This window comes from Pteronotus mesoamericanus, unplaced genomic scaffold (assembly GCF_021234165.1).
Source record: "Pteronotus mesoamericanus isolate MK-2021 breed Mesoamerican mustached bat unplaced genomic scaffold, CSHL_Meso_final contig_169, whole genome shotgun sequence".
Classification (NCBI taxonomy): domain Eukaryota; kingdom Metazoa; phylum Chordata; class Mammalia; order Chiroptera; family Mormoopidae; genus Pteronotus; species Pteronotus mesoamericanus.
The window spans coordinates 7,583,447-7,605,205 of record NW_026555068.1 but is presented as its reverse complement, the minus strand read 5'-3'; the positions used below and the strand labels follow the sequence as shown (position 1 = coordinate 7,605,205).

The 21,759-nt window shown below is 49.0% G+C and overlaps 1 protein-coding gene across 1 annotated transcript; it reads left to right on the top strand.

The window, feature by feature from the left end:
- The first annotated feature begins 173 nt into the window (after nucleotides 1–173).
- EIF4EBP1 (eukaryotic translation initiation factor 4E binding protein 1) lies at nucleotides 174–20,806 on the top strand. The gene is made up of 3 exons (XM_054566030.1): nucleotides 174–383; nucleotides 17,345–17,524; nucleotides 19,812–20,806. The coding sequence occupies exons 1-3, from the start codon at nucleotides 239–241 to the stop codon at nucleotides 19,841–19,843; spliced, it is 357 nt and encodes a 118-aa protein (XP_054422005.1). The 5' UTR covers nucleotides 174–238; the 3' UTR covers nucleotides 19,844–20,806.
- The last annotated feature ends 953 nt before the right edge of the window (nucleotides 20,807–21,759 follow it).

Here is a 21,759-nt window from a genome sequence, read left to right as displayed (position 1 = left end):
ACCCGCGCGCAGCCCACTGTCGGTAGGGGTCCTCCCATCACTGGATGAGGGGGAACCCACGTGCAGGGAGCCGCTGGGCTCCGGGTGGGGCTGCACGGCCGAAACTACAAATCCCAGGGGGCGCGAGAGAAAGAGGCGGAAGGGACTGCCTTGGGCGGGGCCGGCTCGAGCAAGGCGGGGCGAGGCAGGGGCAGCAGGAGGGCCACGCTCTGGCTGCTGGCACTGTGCAAAGGAGACCATGTCCGGGGGCAGCAGCTGCAGCCAGACCCCAAGCCGGGCCATCCCCGCCAATCACCGGGTTGTCCTCAGCGACGGAGTGCAGCTGCCCCCCGGAGACTACAGCACCACCCCCGGCGGCACGCTCTTCAGCACCACCCCGGGAGGTAGGTGCGGGCTCACGCGGTCCGGGTGCGGACGGTGGGGAGGGCGGACTGGGCAGACCAGGCGGGATTGGGAACTGTCCACTGGACGGGGCGACCAGACCCAGGGGCGCGGTGACTGAGAAGAACCTGTAAGGGGAATCAGGGAAGCAGCGAGGGTCACGGAGGTGGCCACAGGGAACAAGCGAGCGGCCGCGTCCCGTTGCCTGCTCTGGGTGCGTCCTCCAGAGCTGGGGTTGCAAACTGCCCCACTAGTTTCCTTCTTCTGGGAGAGACAGCTGAATGCCCGCCTTCCCCCGACGCAAACATATAGACGTGCTGCCCCTCGTGAGTGTGGGGGGCACTCACGAGGCGAAATACGGTGGTGTCAGGGTGCCCACCGATCAAGGAGAGGAGTGGCCTGGGGTTTTGGAGGGGGGATGGGACGGGTGTCCTCTGTTGGGATAAATGACTCTTGCGGAGTCCTTCCTTCCGGAGATACCTCCAGTTCTGCATCGGGATAGCACCCTCCGACGGAGGCTTTGGGCTAACCTGAGGGTGCTCGCCTGCTCCAGCAGCACGCCGCGGGCACCTGTGGCAGATTGCCCGTTTACGGTGTGGGAACTCCGCCGAGAGACCTGGGGCTTCGGACAAGGCTGTGCAGAAAAACACGTTCCTCTGTCCGGGAGGGAGGGGGGACCCGTGTGACCTCCCGAAGAGTGGATGAGGAAGAGGAAGCTGAGCTGGCACGGGCTGGGGCCAGCCTTGGGCTGCTCTCGGGAGCCAGGCATTACCTTCCAGCCTCGGAGCCCCGCGCACGGGCGCTGATGAAACCTGCCCGCCTGTTTGCATAATGATATCCTCCTCGTGGCTCACCGCGTCCCTCCCATCCTCGCACTGCCCTCACCCCCTTTTGCCCTTCTTCCCTCCTCTATCCCCTCCTCCCCTGCTCCTCCCTAAACTACTCGAAAACGGCCCCAGATCCTGGCGCTGCGCTGAGAGACAGGGGTGCGGGCAGACGCGGGCGGGGCGGGCGGAGTGCAGCCGCATCTCTTGCCAGCGTCCGGGCCACGTGCTTATTTTCTCAGGCAGCTGTCCCGCCACCAGCGAGCACAGCCAGATCCGAGGTCTTGGGCTGTTTGATCCAAAACATACAACCTTAGACTTGTTAGGAGATCCTTGTCCAGCCGTGCTGCTTTATGCCACAGAACATGGCACGGAGGCCCCAGAGCTGAAAAATACGTGTCCGTTGTCCAATGTCACACGGTTTTCCCAAGTTGGGCACGAAGTAGCAGCCAAGCATAGAGGGGGAAACTGCTCCCTCTCCTATTAAAAAATGACCCAAGGAAAGGTTCCCAGGGACTCTTCCTGCCGCCTTGGACTCAAATTCTCTTTCCGGGCTGACCTTTATGTAGTCGATGCTGCTCTCCTTTTCTGTGCCATACATAATGTGTCTTTCAGGATCTTTCCCAATAGTCGGGGGCGGGGGAGGGGGGTTCCCTCATGCAAGGGTGTGCATCTGATTGCCTGTTCAGGGTGGGCACTGAGGCAAGCCCAAAGGTTCTGGAGGCCCTTTTGTGTGCCTTTTGTTGCTAGATGGGGACAGATCAGATTGGAAGCAATACCCAGCGGTACTGTCTATACAGGGAACTCTCCATTTCTCACTTTCAACTAGGAAATGGATGTTTTTTGGCAGGCCACAGCAAATCCTCCTCTCTTTAAGGGTCTTTGGTTGGGAGAGGGGAGAAGGGGCTTCTGCCTCTGAGTGTAATTTGGTTTCTGAGGCCAACTGGGGGAAAGCTAGTAGAGCCAGGACCCCGAAGCCAGGGCTTTCTTGTCTGGGGTGTCCAGGGGGCACGCACCGCTCCCAGCCTATAACCAGAGAGCCCTGGTTTGCCTCTGCCTCAGTTAGCCAATGTGTGAAATCTTCCTCCTAAACACACTTGATCCTGCCCCTTTGTCAGGGCAGAAAAGCTTGAACTAATGAGGAAAGGTCACTCTGGTGCCCTTTTTCTCCTGTCTAAAGTGCTGTTGCTCAGTCCTCAAGGTGCCTATGAATTACCTGGGGACCTCCTTTAAGTGCAGATTCTGATTCTGTAGGCTCTGGGGTAGGGCCTGAGATTCTGCATTTTCTAACCAGCTCCCAGTGACTGGTTTAAATCCCACACTCTGAACATGGCGGTCCCCTGCTTATCCATAGTCTCACTTTCCTCCGTTTCGGTTTTCTCCAGCCCAAAAAGATTACGTGGAAAATCCCAGAAATAAACAATTCATAAATTTTAAAGTGTACCGTATTCTGATGGTGATGAAATCGTATGGCGTCCTTCTCTGTCCCACCTGGATAGTGAATCATCCCTGTGTCCAGCGCGTGCACGCTGAATGTGCTGTCCGCCTGTTAGTCCCTCAGGGTTCAGTACTGTCGTGGTTTCAGTCATCCACTAGGGGTCTTGGTATCTGTCCTCTGTGGATAACGGGGAGACTACTGTGCTTAGGAGTTGGTGGAACGTGACTTCCCTCACCTTTTTAGACCTTGGGGTCTGGCAAAAAGTGTACTTCTATCCAGGCAAACTTCCCTTGAGACTGGGTTTGGCATCAGTCTTTAGCCCAGGATCTGGAAAGAGAGTCTGCATGGGTGCCCACAGTTGTTTACAGGAGGTGTCAGGAGCTGTTGAAGTGAGTGTCGAGAGGCCACTCTTGCTGGATGTGGCACTGCAGTGTTTGTCCCTGGAGGAAAAGGAGCAGCAGCTGATTTGAACCATCTCTGCTCCAATGACTCCAGTTTACTGTCCATGGTCATTTACCTCCACCACCACCACCGCACACATGCACTCACATGCACATACACACAGGCTGAGCCACTGATCTGGAGTTAAATGTCTGGAGAACTCAGGAGGAATTTGCTGAAGGGAGTGTCGTTTATGAATATTTGAGTCCATGGAGCCTTGAAAATCTGTAGTGGCACCATAAACCAGCAGAATGTTTGAATGGACCAGAAACCTTCCTTTGTTCCATCCCACCCCCACCATCCTCTGCGTTCCTGGTTCCATGTTAGATGTTGACCCCAAACCCTATGGGTTTGTTTGGGTGGTAGTCTTACTTAAGCCCTGTACCTGGATAAGATTAATCAGAGGTAAGCAGGTAGGGCTACAGGTGTTAATGACACCTTGTTTGGTTAGACAAACAAAGTCTGTGCCCAGGTAGCTTACCTTGGAGCAGCTCCCAAGTGTTTGACTCTGGAATAGACAGTGCTGGGAAGGGGGGAAGGTCGCTGGGCACCACAGCGAGAGCACAGCCAGTATCCCGAGGCCTTAGTCACATAAAGGAGAGTATGTCTTACTATTAAGGACAGATTTAAAGGATTTGGACATTAAAGCAGCAAAGGAAATATGGACCTTTTTTCATGTTGACCTATGCTTCCTTTTATAGTATTTTACAGTCCTGGCTGGTGTGGCTCAGTGGATTGAGTGCCAAGGGTCACTCGTTTGATTCCCAGTTGCAGGCCAGGTCCCCAGTAGGGGTCTCGTGAGAGGCAACTCCACATTGATGTTTCTCTCCCTCTCTTTCTCCCTGCTTTCCCCTCTCTCTAAATATAAGTAAATAAATTCTTTAAAGCATTTTATAGGGGTGTCCAACCTGTGGCCTGCGAGCTGCATGCAGCCCAGGATGGCTATGAATGTGGCCCAACACAAAATCATAAATTTACTTAAAACATTGAGATTTTTTTGTGATTATGTGTTGCAATATATTTAATGTGTGGCTCAAGACAACTCTTCTTCCAGTGTGACCCGGAGATTACAAAAGGTTGGACACCCCTGACCACACATCCACACCATGCCCCTTATTAATAATGAGACTTTGATGGGGGGCCATGTTGTAGAACACTCCAGACTCCCTCTGGTGCCCGTGAGCCTCCCTGTTTTTAAGGCATTTACCACATCCAGAATTGGATGGCAGTCTGACCACAAGGGCTTGGATTTCTAGTTGAGGAAAATGAATTATAAGCATCTAGTTGAGGAAATAGAATTACAAACATCAAAGTTTTATCCATAGAATGAAGCAATTAGGCAGACAGCCAGTAAAACTTGTATGATACTCATGTGAGAATTGCCCACTCAGAGAAGTCACCTTGGTAGGCTTCATATTCCAACAATGTGGACATAGCTTTTAGACTTTAATTGCATTCAAAGCCTTACCTATTTTTTTCAGTATCCTCAAAGACAGCGGACCTTTATTAATTGAAAAAGGAGTGTGATTTTTTTTTTCCCCTGAAAGAGCAAAAAAGTCTTTACTACCAAATTTCTTGAAAAGGAAGGCAGGGTGGTACCATCTTTATCTGTTGGTAGTGAGGCATTTTCTTGTATGGGACTTTATTTGATGTCATTCCAGCAGAGAAGTTAGGAAGGGGCTGTAGTATTGAAAACAGGATGGCATCCCAGGGAGAAGGTTTTTAATGAAAATTGCTCATTTGTACGCACAGATTCTTGCGTGTTTGGACAAATGAAAAACCTGTTACTTTCTGGTCCTGCTAGATCCATGCCAGTGTTCTTCCTCCGTTATGATTCATAGCAAATGAATCATGTGTATTTGTTTATGTATTTGTTCACTTGCTTGGCTAAGGACTTCTCTCAGAGCAGTGTTACTCATCTTCGTAGTTCCACGACTGAGGGCCAGGTCTGGTGTCTAGAACGTGAAAGGCTGAGAAGAATCCTGGAATGAAAGCATTTTCAGGGTTACCTACCTTCTTTACCACCAGGCCCTGGTATGAGCTGTCTTAATGATAACATTTACAGGGTCTAATTGCTTATCTTGGGATGTCCCGGGCAGAAACTTAACTTTCTCTAAACCTTCCTGCTTGTTCCAGTATTATTGATATTACTTTTCTCTATTATGATTGAGTAGAAAGTAGATGGAAGTGACTCTTTTATACTGAACAAGTCAGTTTTGGGGTCAGAGTCTTAGACACAGGGGTTTATGATCCTTATGTACATGTTTGCACCCAGCATCACTGACTAGGCAGGAGTAGATGACATCTGCCCATGGCATTTGCATGCTCAAGGACATGGACAACAAAAGGGGCCTTGTAATCCAGTGCCTGTGCCCATGAAAGTTCATTAGAGAGCGCAGAGACCAGGCCTCGAGTGTCGGGGCTCACCAGCTGCCCAGCGATGCTTGTGCTGATGAGAATGGCTGTATCAGTTAGCTATTGCTGTCTAACAAGCCATCACAAAACTAGTAACTTCAACAACTGTCTCGTTTCTCTCCATTCTGAGGGCTACTTGGGCATCCCGTGACGATCTTGCCTGCACTCAACAGTTGGCAGCTGGATTACCCTTGGCTAGAGAGGGTCCAAGATGGCCTAACCCACATATCTGGGCATTGCTGGGGACACCACAAAGGCTCAGAGCCCTCTCTGTCCCCTTGGTCTCACACCATTCAAGACTTAACCGGAGCTTATTTAGTTGGCAGTTTGCAAGGCCTCAAGACCCAGGCTCAGAAGTCACATAACATCACTTAAACATTGTATTCTGTTAGTCAAAGCAAGACACAGGGCTAGCCCAGATTCCAAGGGTGGGGGTGGGGACGGAAACTGCCTTTGAAAGAGGAAAGCCCCTTGTGTGAGCTGGGATGGGAGGAGTTCCGGGGGCCACGTTTTCAGACCATTTTCCACTAGGGCCAAGGCTCAAAAAATGGTACTTTGAGGGACTTAACTGGCCAGCAGAGCCAAGGCCAGGCGTAGAAGCAAACCAGAATCACAAGCCTATGAATCCACCCTGGTTTCGAGAACAGAGGACACCTTCGGGAAAACACTGAGTCATAGATCCTATGCCCCATTTTCAAGGACTTTTGTCCAGCTCCACCAAGCAAACCATAAGGAGGGCAATGATGCCAGACCCGTGGGCAACACGTTTCACTTTCTGGCCTGTCTCCCCTTGCTCACCACTACCCAGCCCACCTTCACGTTCCCCTCCAAGTGGCCGGGCTCTGGGAACACTCTTCAGAGGAGCCCATACTTGCTCTGCTCTCCCATTTGAGTAGCCTTGATTTTTCTGGAGCCCCGACCGCAGGACGGAGCTGAGTTTTTGAACCCAGGAGTCCAAAAGTGGGTCAGAGAGAGAATACCAGGAGGTAGAGGCAGGGTAAGAACTCCCTTTGGTTTCCTGGTGATGTGTATAGTGTGGAGGGTAAGAATTAGGTCTCTTGCCTTAAAGAGAGTATGTGTGTGAAAATGGATCTCTCTCGTCCGCACTTCAGAATAAAAGGGTAAAGTGGGCCTATAGTACTTTGCCAGAACTGCCATAGCAAAATATCACAGCCTGGGTGGTTTAAACAATAGAAGTTTATTTTCTCACTGTTTCGGAGGCTGGAAGTCCAAGATCAAAGTGCCAGAAGGGCTGGCTTCTCCTGAGACCCCTGTACTTGGCTTGCAGACAGCCGCCCTCTTACTGCCTCCTTACATGGTCATGGCCGTGATTGTGGTCATGGCCGTGGTCTGCGCCTCCGTGGTGTCTCTCTCTCTCTTAGAAGAACACCGGCATATTGGATTAAGTCCCCACCGTAATGGCTTCATTTAAAAAAATTTTTTTTTAATCTTCCCTAGAGCATATGTTCACTGATTTCAGAGACAGAGGAAGGGAGGAAAGAGAGAAAGAGAGGGGAACGTCGATGTGAGAGAGAAACATCGATCCGTTGCCTCCCGTACACACCCCAACTAGGGATCAAACCCGTAACCTTTTGGTGTATGGGACGAGGCGCCAACCAACTGAGCCACCCAACCAGGGCCCCGTGGCTTCATTTTAACTTAATGGCCTCTTTAAAGACCTTATCTCCAAATATTGAACACATTGAGGTGTACTGGGGGTTGGGACTTCACCATGTAAATTCAGGGGAACACAATTTACATGAACAACAGTGCCCCTCCCTTTTCCAAGGAAAGCATGCATTTCTGTGCAATGGGAGGCATTTCAGAAGGGCACTTCTTGTCGGTAATGGATTTAAGAGGCCCCCTCACCTTGCTCTGCATAGGTGTATTTTGAAGTGTTTGGGGGAGTGAGAGAAGAGGAAGGAGCTTGGCCGGCCCTTAGAATAATTATTTTAGCGATTTTGTTTTGTAACTCTCTGTAAAAAGCCTTGTTCCTCCTGTTTATTTTCAATAAACTGGCCTTATTCCCTTCAAGGGAATTCCTTTGAAGAGAGGAACTAGCCAGAAGGGCACTTTGCCATTGGCTGCTCACCCCCAGTTGGTATTCGAGGAGCTTCATAGGATTCCTGGCATTTGAAATGTCGGGATCTTGGTTCTCTACAGAGCTGGTCGGGGCAGATGTGAAGAAAAATCTCTCTGCTTCTCTCACCAACACTTTCCCTGACAAGGCTGCTCTCCTTGCTAAACAGCTCAGCCAGCAACGCTGCCCAGACACTTGCGGTTTCTTCCTGGTGGTAGTGGCGGTGGGGAGGTCCGGGCCAGACCCCGGCCCGTCTGAGCACTCGCCTCCAGGTTGACACAGAGCTGGTGAGAGCTGGATTTAAAAAGGTCCGGATTCTTTTGTCCCCAGGCTGCCGGCTTGCATCTGATGAGCGCAGGCATGTAAACGGCCCCCTGACCCTGTTGTGAAATGCTCTCCCTTTCCCTGGAATGGGAACAGCAGTTCTAGGAATTCCATTCTCGTGCTCTTGCTGGGCCTCACATCCCGCTCTGGGGAAGAATGCTGCCAGGGGAGGCCCAGGGGCAAGTGAGAGATGAGCCCGGCTCAACTTACAGGCGTCGCATCCAGCAGCGCTGGAGCCCCAAGTGGCTACTGTGGGGAGAAGTGAAGGCAGGCCTCTCTCTCAGGGAACGTCCTGTTCCAGCCAAACACTCAAAGGAAGTAAAAGCCTGAAGACCCCTATGATCTTTCCAGTTGCCAGTGCTGGCTGAGGCGCGACCGCCCGTCCGCCTCGCTCGTTTTAAACAGAGGTCGGTGTTTAGGATTGGAGATAAGGCAGGCTAGGCCTGCCGCTGGACGTCTGGGTGGCTGTGGGGGCCGCCTTTCTGAACCTCAGTTTCCTGTCTAGGAGTTGAGGGTGATGTGTCTTCCTCAATGGGGAGTTTGAGGGGTTCCTGAAACCCAGCACGTCCGGCAGTGATGGCAGATGGGGGTGGTTGTAGTCACCTTACCTGGAAACCTTAGCATTCATTTATGCAATATGTGCCTTCGAGCACCTGTTGAGCCCTGTACTAGCTGCAGAGGACATAAGGAAATATTCCTCAGTCTCCTGCTCGTGTGTGCTTTCCTAAGTGATTTTCTTGTGATAGCAGTTGCGTCGATGTCATGGTCTGCTCTCACAAAAGGAGTCAAGACGCCTTCTCTTATTCTTCTCGACGCTCCTGTGAGGTGCACACTTTGTTCCTGCTGCCTCCCGCAGCTGAGGAACGAGGCTGCGCCTGGGAGTTGAGGGCTGGCATGGGGTGCACCCAGGCCTGAGCCCGGAGCTTCCGTCTCCAGCCCGTGCTGTTTGCACCACTTTTGGCGCCTGCCAGCAAGGAGATCCTAAAAATAAATACTAGCGTATCAGAGCTGGAACAGACCCTAGAGATTACCTACAACGCCTGGTGCAGGGCCGATGCCTTAAAAATAGTTCTGTGAGCCTAATCTGCCACCCTTGTTTACAGGTGAGGAAACCAGACCCTGGGGGAACGTCTAGGTCACTTTATATCTTCAAGTAAACTGTCCTCCCCACAGAGCATGCCTTGAGAAAACATACCGTTCTCGTATTTGGTGCACATCTGGAGCCTAAAGTCCCAAAAGTCACTATTTACCAGACGTGCCAAAGCTCGTGGTGGTTACTGAGGTATGTTTCTTTGGGCCCAAAAAGGATGGAGGATGCCCTTACCCTCCCGCACGTTCTCCTCCTGCCAGGTCTCTTTCCTGGGTTGTTTTTCTCACCCCTGATTTGTCCCAGCTTTGACCATATATTGGTCCCTGGCGTGGATGGGACCCAATAAAGGGTAAAATAGGTTGCCTGAAGCCACACTGGTCATAGTAATAGCCAAGATTTGCTTGTATAGGGCGCATTTTGTGTCAACACTGTTCTAATCCACATAACAACCCCCTAAAGGGGGCACTGTCCTCATCATCCCCAGGCTACAGAAGGAGAAATCGAGGCACCAAGAGGCTGAGTAATGATTTGCCCAGAGTGATTAGAGCTGGGTTTCTAACCGCAGGCTATAGGAAGAGCAGCAAGTAGTCCTCCTGAGGTGTGGTCCCTACCCCCTCTCCAGAGGGCAGGGAACACTTGCGGGCTGCCGACCTTACAGTTTCCCCGCACTTGCTTATATGTTGATTCATTTAAAAAGGCTTTTAGCCCTGGCAGCGTGGCTCAGTTAGAGTGTCATCCCGAATACCAAAAGGTTGCGGGCCCCTTCTCCAGTCAGGGTGGGTACGGGAGGCCACCGATTAATGGTTCTCTCTCACATCGATGTTTCTCTCTCTCTCTCCCTTCCTCTCTCTCTCCAATCAATAAACATATCTTCGGGTGAGGATTTAGATAGACAGACAGACAGACAGGCTTTCAGTGAGAAAATAGCCTTAGTTCTTTACAGGTAGTTTTAGACCGAACCTTGACCTCTGCCTTTCCCCTACCCCTGCATCCAACAGGATCCCAGCTACTCCGATGGTTTGAAAGATGGGGGAATCCTCCTCTTTCTCCCGCCCTCCTGGGGACAAGGTTCTGGATTCCCCTCTAGGTCATCTCCAACTCCCTCCCTCACTTTCGGGCAGTACAGAATTGGGGTGATACGGATGTTTCCTTGGCTCAGGGTTTAGGATCAGGCTGCCTGGAAGCTGGAAGACAGGGCTGATGGGGGGCCTGGTATTGCTGTCCCCACTGGCACACCCAGGGTAGACGTCTCTCCTGTCCGCCTGTGGTTCCCGCATACACCTCTGTTTTTAGACTTTACAGAATTGACTGTGTTCATTTGTTCACAGGTCCTTCTCCTCTGACTAAATTATGAGTGTCTGAGGTCAGGAAGCTCTAACTGTTGCTCGTACCCACAGCACCTGGCACGGTGCTGGTGCAAAGGGCTTCGTGAGTGAATACGTGACACTCGCACACCTACTTTAGGGGCATAGGATTCAACAGAGGTTGCTGCTGTGGAGGCGACGGGTAACACTGTCCCTGGTTGCGGTGGCGCCCATCCTTGAATACAGTTTGGGGGAGCCAAGTCTAGCACGGGCAGGGGTTAGTACGCAGCAGCCCAGAGAGGTGCTAGAGGGATGCGCTCACCAGGCCACTTCTCTAGCCCAGCAGAGGGCCCCCTGGGCTTTGCGGGGCGGGGCGGCGGTGGGGAGCCCTCCTAGTTCTAGCCAAGGCAGTTTTAACTTGACTTACTAGAAAAGGAAATACTGACCCCTGTATACTTATTTGTCTGCTTATTGTCCCTGCAATTTTGTATTTTAAAAAAATGCTCAGTGTGAAAGATGTTTAGTTGGTTCTTTTTTTTTTTTGCTTTAACCCTTATCTTATCGCCTAAGGTAACCAAACGTACACCATATAAAGTTCTGTAACCTTTTCTCATACAATACATCGTGAATAATGTACACTTTTCTTATTTCAAATAATAGCTGCACAGCATTGCACTATAGGTCTAATCCATAATTTATTTAACTTATTCCTTAGTTTAAAAAGAAATAAAGGTTGTTTGTGTGTATAATTATATTATTCTGTCTCCTTTTATATGTGCTTGATTTTTTTCATAATAAAAGTATTTTAAAGATACCAGATGTAAATAGTTTATATGTGTAAAAAGTTAAAACTCAAAAGTACTAAAAGGCTTCTAACAAAACAGAACCTCTTGCCTTTCCCACTCCCATCTCACTCTTCAGAAGCAACTAACAACATTTTTCCACTCTTTTTTGGGGATTTACCTCCATATTTCTAACTTCTTATTGATTTTACCTAATGACTTGCTTTTTTGATAGATGCTAATTTATTAGCATGTGTACATCCTCTTCCTCACCTCCATTCTCCCAAAATAATTATATCACAAATTTTAAAAAAATAGATATTCATTATTTTTATTGCTACAATGCAGTGAGCCAAGTAGTTTACAGTAATAGTGTTCATGTTTTTAAACAGCTTTTAAAAAATTGCTTCATTTAAAAACGTGCTTAGTTTTCATTCAAGTACATCTTCCCACATCCTCCAGCGCCTCTTATTATGGCTCTTATTATGGCTTCTGAATTGGCCGGTCCATTCCCCCCTCCCCCCCGCCCTTTTCCTGAACTAACTCGGTTTGGCTGCTCTGGACCTGCCACGCAGCTGTCGACATAGGCTTCCCTGAAGCCGGCCCTCTTCCTCTCCTTTTGGTAGAATACATCCTCCTGTCGCTTTCTGAAATTATCTCTATTCTACTTTTACTTGATGAATTTTTGGCTGAGTATAAAACTAAGTTAAAAGGAATTTTTGTTCAAGTTTGACCCAATCTTCAGGCTTCCAGCATTGCCATTAAGAAATTTTATACCATTCTTATTCGCAGTCTTTGTGTGCACCTGTTGTTTTTCCCCCCTCTTTCTGGAAGATTTTACGATTTTCTCTTTATCCTTGGTATTGTGAAATATCACAATGAATGTTAAATTGGTGTTTTTAATTCATTGCACTGGATACTCAAAGGGTATTTCAAGACTCATCTCTTTTAATTCAGGAAAATTCTTTTCTTCTTCTATTTAAGTAAATTCCTTTATCACTTGCTTCTCTCTCTCTCTTTCTTTTCTAATCCTCACCAGAGGATATGTTTGTTGATGAGAGAGACAGACAGACAACGGACATTGGTTGCGTCCTGTACTCACCCCAACTGGGGATCGAACCTGCAACCTAAGTATGTGTCCTGACCAGGGATCGAACCCGCAATTTTTTGTTACACAACATTGATGCTCTGACCAATAGAGCCTTCGGCCAGAGCTCTGCGCTCTCTTCCCTTCCTATTGTCCAATATTGAATCTTTTTGCCTATTCATGCTTTTGTCTTTCTGTTCTTTAAGATCGTCTGCTTCCTCCTGTTAATTTATTCTCAGAAATGTGTGGAGGCATGTGGCAGTTTGTATTTGAGAGTGAGGTGCTCAAGAGCTGACTGGAAGCCCCTTGTGCCTTCTGGAGAGTGGTGGGATCAATCTGGTGGCCCTCAGGACATTTTCACTGGGGAACCCCCTCCCCAAATCAGTTGCTGTAGGTCTTTCTCTTTACTCATTAACCTGAAGCAGGGCATGGCAAGGGATTCGAGGCTCTCCATTCAGGAAGTCAACTTTAACTCAGTTTCCCCTCCCGCCGGGGGTGAGGAACATAAGACACCTCTCCCCCATCTCATTTTCCATGATGCCTCTCCTTCCTGCACTTGGGGTTCTCTGGGCCAGCCCCACTTGCTTCCTGTTAGAATTTCCATGAGACCACAGCGGACCAGCTCCCTCCAGCTGCTGCTGCTCAGCTCCGTGCAGGGACCTTCGCATCCCGACTCTGGTGTCCATTCCCTGTCCCTAGATGCAGGCCAAGTCTCCGGCACCAGGAGACCACAGCAACGTCTGCAGCCAAGGGTTCCTATTTTTGACTCTATGGAACTATGTGTGTTTTGTTAAGTTTTCCTCATCTGTGGGAGGTTTAGGGAATTTCCAGAAGATCACTGTTAAACTGAAGCTGTGTAGTAGTGAATCCCATGAAGTGATGGAAGAAAAAATGCTTAACGAGACAAAGAGCTACATAGGAAACATTTCCCCCATATTGATCTGTAGCTTCTGCTCCTCACTGGCCCCATCTGAGTCAGAAGTGGCTTTGTGGTCCCCTTCCCTCCCTCCCCTCCTGGGTTGGGTGCCTTGTCGCGGATTTTCTGACCACCACTGTCTACCCTCTGCAGCTGAAGTGCCCTCAAGGAGGTGCCACCTCTGCCATCACTTAGTGTACAGATGTTATTGGCACAAATGAAGATTGTAATTTTTAATTAAGTGCTCTAGCTATAAGGCAAAGGGCACAGAAGCTGCTTCTTTTTCTCTTTTAAGTATAATTCATGATTTAAAAATTGCCAGGGGCCCTTCTGGGCATATACCTCTAAGAATTGAGAGCAAGGCCTTAAAGAAATACTTGCACACCCATGTTCATAGCATCATCTTTCACAATAGCCTGAAGGTGGAGCAACCCAAGTGTCTAGGGATAAACAAAAGGTGGTATCTCCATGTGATGGAATATTATTCGGCCTTCAAAAGGAAGGGAATTGTGACACATGCTGCAATGACATAGGTGAACCTTGAACACATTATGCTCAGTGAACTAAGCCAAGGCCCAAAGAAAAAATTACTGTATGATTCCACTTACATGAGGGACCTAGAGGAGTCCAAGTCATAGAGGCAGAAAGTGGGACCGTGGTTGCCAGGGGTTCCTGGGAGGGGGAAATGAGGTGTTGAATGGTTATAGAGTTTCAGTTTTGCAAGAAGAAAAGTTCTGGAGTTTGGTTGCACAACAAATGTGAATGCACTTAACACTACTGAACTGTACACTTAAAAATGGTTAAAATGGTAAATTTTATTATTTTTTAATATATATTTTGTTGCTAATATTATGCTATTACGGTTGTCCCATTTTTTCCCTCCCCTTTATTCCCCTCTGCCTTGCAGTGCCCCCCCTCCCACCAACATTTCTCCCCCCTTAGTTCATGCCCATGGGTTATACATGTAAGTTCTTTAGTTTCTCCATTTCCTATACTATTCTTAACCTCCCCCTGCCTATTTTGTACCTGCTATTTATGTTTCTTATTCCCTGTACCTTCTCCCCTATTCTCCCTCCTCCCCCACCCCTCTGATCTCCATTTCTGTGATTCTGTTCCTGTTCTAGTTGTTTGTTTTTGTTTTTAGGTTCAGTTGTTGATAGTTGTGAGTTTATCATTTTACTGTTCATAGTTTCTGATCTTCATCTTTTTCTTAGATAAGTCCCTTTAATGTTTCATATAATAAAAGCTTGGTGATGATGAACTCCTATAACTTGACCTTATCTGGGAAGCACTTTACCTGCCCTTTTGTTCTGAAGGATAGCTTTGCTGGATGGATAATCTTGGATGTAGGTCCTTGTCTTTCTTGACTTTGAGTACTTCTTTCCAGCCCCCTCTTGCCTGCAAGGTTTCTTTTGAGAAATCAGCTGATAATTTTATGGGAACTCCTTTGTAGGTAATTGCCTCCTTTATTCTTGCTGCTTTTAAGATTCTGCCCTTATCTTTAATCTTGGGTAACTTAATTATGATGTGTCTTTGTGTGTGCTTCCTTGAGTCCAACTTCTTTGTGACTCTCCAAGCTTCCTGGATCTCCTGGAAGTCCATTTCCTTGGCCAGATTGGGGAAGTTCTCCTTCATTATTTTTTTAAATAAGTTTTCAATTTCTTGCTCTTCCTGTTCTCCTTCTGGCACCTCTATGATTCAGATATTGGAACATTTAAAGTTGTCCCAGAGGCTCCTAAACGTTTCCTCATCTTTTTGAATTCTTGTTTCTTCATTCTGTTCTGTTTGAATGGATATCTCTTTCTTCTGCTCCGAATCATTGATGTGAGTCCTGGTGTTATTTGTATTTTACCACAATTTTTTAAAAAACTCACTGAATGCCCTGGTTGGGTAGCTCAGTTGGTTAGAGTGTCATCTCAATATGCCAACTTTGTGGGTTTGATTCCCAGTCAGGGCACATAAAAGAATCAACCAATGAATTCATAAATAAGTGGAACAATAAATCGATGTTCCTCTCTCCCTTTCTCCTGTTTCCTCTCTCTCTCTCAAAATATAAAAATTAAAAATAATTAAATAATTTTTTTTAAGACATCACTAAGGCCTGGTGACCTTTAAAGGAACTTCCCAGAAACTGCTGACCTCCCAGTTCTTTTTTTAAGACTACTGACTCCTCATCTCTTAGATTCTGCTCTGATAGGGTTAGTTTCCTACTCGGTAGTGAACAAAACAAAAAAGCAAAGGTGCGAGGAGGCAAGGAGATGAGGTGGTAAGGTGCTAAGCCTGGAGGATTAAGAAACAGAACAGTGGTCCCCTCTCTGAAGCCAAGACATCCCCCGTCAAAGAGAGGGGACCATCCTCCATTTATCACGTGCTTCGTTCATAGGCACACAGCCCTTCGTGTTACAGTTGAGGAAACTGAGGCCCAAATGGGGGAGGGGCAGGCACAGAGGGTGAGGTACACAGGGCTGGTCGCACAGCTGCCTGGCAGTAGAGCCCAAAGTGCAGCCCCGGCTCGGTGTTTTTATCCCCCTCCCTCCAAGATATGTGAACTCTGAACTTTAACCACCTGGTGATGATGAGCAGGGCTGACAGCTTCAGCATTATTGCCTCCCGGACGAGGAGAACAAGACTAGGTGACAGCCTAGATGGAGCCAGCGTCAGGGTGGGACAGCCATACAAGCAGGTGGATCTCCTGTTCCTCCGCCTCCAGCATCCAGGGTGCCCCTGAGCACCTGGAGCCCAACCTCGGGAATTCCTACTCAGGTCAGAGGTGCAGGTGGCTCCTCTCCCGGGGTTAGCAGAGAGGTCTGGGCTTAACGTCGAGAAATCAATCCCAGCCTTTGGAATGTCTCTGCTCATAGCCCTTCCATGAGGGAGGAGATATTTCAGGGCTCTCGATAGGGAAGGGCACTCCTGAAGTCCTGAAGTCATGGTTTCTAAACTCTGGTCGTTCACCTTCCAGCTGCAGTTTTCACCATGCCTGGTGTTCCGCTTGTACATGTAAAATAAAAAAATTTAATATTTTTATATCACCTTACCTTTTAACCTCATTTTTTTATTATATTTTATTACATGTATTATGTATTATGTAACTTACTATTATACAGGGTGGGGCAAAAGTAAGTTTACAGTTGCGAGTACACAAAACAGTTTATCCTTGTACTATTATTCATTACTGAACTATTTTCAATACAAATAATTGTAAACCTGCTTTTGCCCCACCCTGTGTTAAATGATATCCTATTATGTATTCAAAGGAAACTTAATACTATGGCTGTATATGGAAAACCAGATACGCTTGCTATAAATAGACAGTAACTATAAAAAGAAATATAATGACAACAAGACAGTTTGAAATTCTTGCTAGATTCCCCTGCCTGCTGAAGGCTTTGAACCTGAACCTTTGTTGAAAAGGGAACAACAGCAGATGTTAGGGAGGCGTTACATTACTGGGGCTCCAGAGGTGAGCAGGATTCAACAAGGACCAGAGGGGAACAACCTCTCCCTGCTCACTGGTATTGGACCGATCCGCTGGGTCTCCCGCAAGAACCCCAAGTCGTGTGCTTTAGAAGACACTCCATTTTGAAGTATCACATGACAGGTCCAAGGTGTGGTTTTAGGATAGCGAATAGTTCCCTCAGACACGGTCCTCACCCCAGGGTGACGCCTGTGAAAGAAGGACAAAAAGAAAATGGATGGATCGGTGACCATGGCCGAGCCCTGAAGTGCGGTGACACCTCAGAGCAACGGGTAGACCAGGGCCAGGAGCAGAGCAGGCGCGCACAGGGGAGGGGGCTCAGCAGGGGCCTCTGGGTCAGTCCCCTCCACAAAGCCCAGGCAGGAAGGTCCTCATTCTTACTCGTTGGGGAATCATTTACTTTTCTGTTCGCTCATCTCTAAAGTGGAGTTTAAGATTCTGGATATCCTACGAGGGCGCTATAGGGATGGAATTGAAAAGTGAGTCGGTGGGCTTGAAGGAGCGAGCCCAGGGCGTGCAGAGCTCTGAGGGAGAAAGGACGCAGGCTGGTGGCCAGTGGGCCTCTTCTTCCAGCAGAGTGGCCTTTGTAATGGGTTGTCAGGGCTGTTGGGTGACTGCAGAGTCCTAGGCTGTAGCCAGGCACCTGAATAAGTCTCGCTCCTTTCATAGGTCCGGCCTTTGCAGGAAACCCTGCTGCCTCTGTTGCAGCCATGCTACAAAGAAGCAGGAAAATGAGCAGGCGGGGGTTCAAGACGGCGCTGCCAATGTCCCTGTTCCTTTCCAGGTACCAGGATCATCTACGACCGGAAGTTCCTGATGGAGTGTCGGAATTCACCTGTGACCAAAACACCCCCACGGGACCTGCCCACCATTCCGGGGGTCACTAGCCCTGTAAGCGATGAGCCCCCACCAGAAGCCAGCCAGAACCACCTGCAAAACAGCCCCGAAGAAAAGCCAGCAGGCGGTGAGTGGCTGGGTTTGGCCAGGCTCTTGGGACGGAAATGTGTTTGGCCCGAGAGTTCTGTCCATTAGGGGGAATTCCAGGGAGGAAACGATGGTGACTGTCCCACCTGTGAAGCAGCTCAGAGTGCAGAGGGCCAGGGTAGGGATTGGGGGGATGGTGGGGAGAACTTTCATCAATACCAAGTTTCCCCACGAAAGGGGCCCAAGCACCCCAGGAAGGAGGACGGTTTGGCCTCTTAGGTAATCAGATCGTTGGGGGAGTCTGACTGAAATGGGAGAGGTCCCGCATAGGGACTTTCATAAGTATGCCCCTTTATATAATCGTCCCTAAAGCAGTCCCTTGTATCTACAACACTTGAAACACAGTTGCGAGTACCCATGATGTTCGTGTGCAGATGACTTTTCAAAGACATGGTGTACTTGTGTCTAGGAAATTGCATGTCTGACAGGTTCAGAAAGGCATCCGGGATGCCTTCTGTCAGGGTGTTGGTCCACTAATGGATTCTTGATGAAAACGGGTAGAAACGATGCAACCAATTGTTTCTGCAGGCCATGGGGTTTCTAAACCCTTCTGGCCCCCCCATTCCTTCCCCCAAGTAATGGGAGCAGCACCCCCGGCAGAGGTGTGGGTGGAGGTGGTTTTCGTGGTACCGTGACTGGCTTGTCAGAGCATCTGAGCCCGCCCACTGCAGGAGGATGCAGTGTAAGCATGTGCAGACAAACTGAGTCAGCCTGGAACCCGCTGACCCTCCCCCGGAAGGCAGTGCACCAGACCAGACAGGAAGCCGCTGGGACCTTGGGTTGGGCTGGCTCTGCTGACAGCAGCAGAATCCACCTACCCAGGGCCTGCAGGACATGCTTCATAATCACCTTGGGAACCCCACAGCTCAAGACAGGACACAGTTGCCTTGCCTTTCAGACGCAGAGAGCGGTAGATGGTAGGGAAGTGACACAGAGGGCAATAAGGACGGCACCAGGCAGTGGGGTTCCCTGCTGTGTGTTAAAAGATGGAGAGAGGGATAGACAGATTTACATGGGGGGTGGCACGGTGCCTCCCACCCCCACTTTGCTTCAAATCAAAGACTGGAAGTTGAGGATGGAGGTGCAGCTCCTGAAATTGCTAAGTCACCACTACCTGAAGGCTGTCCCTCTCCCCCACTTGCATATCCTCTTCCCTCCCAGTTTCTAGAACTGCTCTGGCCCATAACAAATGCAGGGGTGGCCTAGTGGTGCCCCAGGCAGCAGCCTTACCCACAGTAATGGCCTGGGAGTTTCACAGTTCTGACAGGGTGTTGTGGTCAGGAAGTGACATCATTTTTTCATTTTGCTGAACTGGATGTAAGAAGCCAAGGCTCCTGGCCTTGGACCCACATATATGTATAAACATAACAGGAAGAAGAGCCCAGCTGTTTCTCTGTGGGGCCAGAGCAGGCATCTTACTATCTTCGGGCCTTGCCCAGAAGATGCTGAATGAGGCAGTTGCATTAAAAAGAAAATCGACCCGCTGCAGCATGAATGACTTGGAATTTTTAGTGGAAAGGGGGATGAGGGCAGTGAGTGGCTGACTTACCCAAATAACTACTATTCCAGGCTATTCCAAGGGCAATCGGATGTATTCCTCAATGGTCATGGTACCATTTTCTTAACCAAAAGCTGGGACACATGCTCAAACAAGCTATATGCTTAAGGAACATTTTTCTTTTTTTTTTTTAAGAAAGATGTTATTGATTTCTGTTTAGAAAGAGGGGAAGGGAGGGAGAAAGAGAAACATCGAGTAAGAGAAACATCAATCAGTTCCCCCTTGTACATGCCCCAGCCAGGGACTGACCGCACAACCCAGGCGTGTGCCCCAACTGGGAATCGAACCTGCGTCCTTTCTTTCACTTTGAGAAACAATGCCCAGCCCACTGAGCCACACCGGTCAGGGAATAGTTTTCTATGAAGTTGTGTTTATGTCAATTCACAAGTAACCACTCATTCTTATTAAAAATAGTAAAAATTATACAAAATTCAGGACTGTCATGTCTCCTGTGGGAGACGTGGTCTCTGCTCCTTCTTTGGGATTGGGGAAGAGGGCACAGCTGGACAGGGCACCTGCAGGCCTTCGTTTCCGAGGATTCCTCGTGTAGTCCTGGCCTCCCTCCCTTTTCCTTGGCAACATAAATCTGGCCTCTGCTCTCCTTGTAGGAACACGAGAATGAAAAGCTAACCCTTCTCCCTGGCCTCTAAAATGTTAGTCCTACCAATTGCTCATTGCTCACCTGACCTTCTGTCCTTTCTCTCCCCAGGTGAAGAGTCACAGTTTGAGATGGACATTTAAGGGACCAGCCAGCAGATTGAGCAATGCCTCTGGGCCCCGCTGGTCCTTCTCGGGAGAAGAGTCACACCCGCCATTTATCATCCTGGGCAGGCGCTGGGTGTGGGTCAACCGCCCCGGTCCTCTGCTCCCTCAGGCAGGGCACCTGCTCCCCCTTCCTCCTGGAGAACACCAGCAGATACCTCTATGTGCCTCCATTCACGCAGGGGCTCGCACCCCGCACCCCACGGGGAGTGACTCTTGAGCACACACCCTGCAGCCTGGGGCCAGGAGGTGGACACAGAAGAGCCCTTCTGAATGATTACGGCCCTTTCTCTGAAGGCACACCCACCCCTTCCTTAGGTTGGTGTGCCTGCGTAAGTTCCCCTCCCCCTGCTTCCCCAAGAGAGGAAATAAAAGCCACCTTCACCCCAGGGCCAAGAGTTGGCCCCTGTCTGAGGTCTTTTCAACTCCATATGGATAATTAACACCAACTGCTAATTTGCACAGTGCATGTAAAGCACTTTCCTATATACCATCTCATTTGATTCTCATGCTGATCCTGTGACCTAAGCAGGGCAAGTGTCATCCTCATTTTACATCTCAGAAGACCAGCTCAGAAGTTAAAATCGCACACTAGTAAAGAGACATGGGATGGGACGGACCAGGTTTGAACTGTGCTACTCTCCGTCTCTTGTTTTTCAGTGGTGGGTGCCACCTCTTTTCTGGGCCTCATTTCCTCAAGCCGGGCAAGTGACCTGTCACCTTCACTTTGTGCTCCATTCCCTGCAGGAGTCAAAGGGAAGAACCTGAGCCTTGGCCAACATAGAACCTCTTTGATCCATGTACCCCTGGTGTTTGTTGACTGATCCTTTGTGTGGGCTCTCATGAAGGATACAAACATGAAACGAGCTCATTTCCTTGACCGTTTCATTGAAACACATGATATACCCATAAGAGAAGTCACACACAAAAAAATTGTGTAGGATTGGTTACCAGCGAGTAGCCTATACAAATGGAGGTGACCGTACAGTTGGGTCCTGAGAATGGGTGGGCTGGGGAGAGGCAGGGGCCCAGTGTTGCTAGAGTCAGGTGGTCTTGTGGAATCAGGGTGTACAGGATAGGACATTAAATTGCTTGCTTTGGCCAGAGCAGGCAGTTTATGTGGTTTGAGAAGGCCAGATCTCGAAGGGCCTCGGATACCAAGCAGAGGTAAAGAAGCCCTTCTGAAAGATCATCTGGCTCTGTGAGCACTTTCTTATTCATTATCACGTTCGATTCTCATGCTGATCTTGTAACGTAAGTAGAACAAGTGTTATCCTCATTTTATACCTCAGAAGCCCAGCTCAAAGGGTAAAATCGCACACTAGTAATGAGAGATGGGACTGGGTTTGAACTGGGTCGTTGCTGAGAAACAAAAGGTGTTTCTCATTATAGGATGTACTTGGGAATGGATGGCTTTTGACCAGGAGACAGTGGCTGACGTGGACTTCACAAGTTCTGGGCTCATAGCACTTGTCACTCTGCTGTTCGGGGAGCAGCAGGCCTCAGTGACCTTTTCTATAGCTAAGTTGGAGTTCCTCCCCCGTGAAGGCAGCTGGAATCCATGTGCCTGATGATGGCACATGGAAGGACCCAGCCACGGTGGCGTGTTGATTCTGGGCACACAGCACGCCCTTTTTATATAAAAAGAGTGAGGCTACGGAGGGACTGCCACCAGAGCAAAGACAACAACTAAAGCTCCAAGTAGGATCAAACTAGAGGTGGGATCACCCTTCCCAATCCCTTAGCTTTCTATTGAGAGCATCTTACTCTCCTGACATCCAACCAGACGTCTTGCTCACAAGTCTGCATGACCAGATCCATTCCTCTTCTAGGTTCTACATTTCACAGTCCAAGAGATTGGGCGGGGGGGGGGGGGTTAAATTGGCTTCTCTGAC

Coding starts and splice junctions, on each gene's coding strand:
- EIF4EBP1 (XM_054566030.1), top strand. CDS start 239: ATGTCCGGGGGCAGCAGCTGCAGCCAGACCCCAAGCCGGGCCATCCCC. Junction 384..17,344: donor CTTCAGCACCACCCCGGGAG/GTAGGTGCGGGC, acceptor GTTCCTTTCCAG/GTACCAGGATCATCTACGAC. Junction 17,525..19,811: donor CGAAGAAAAGCCAGCAGGCG/GTGAGTGGCTGG, acceptor TTCTCTCCCCAG/GTGAAGAGTCACAGTTTGAG.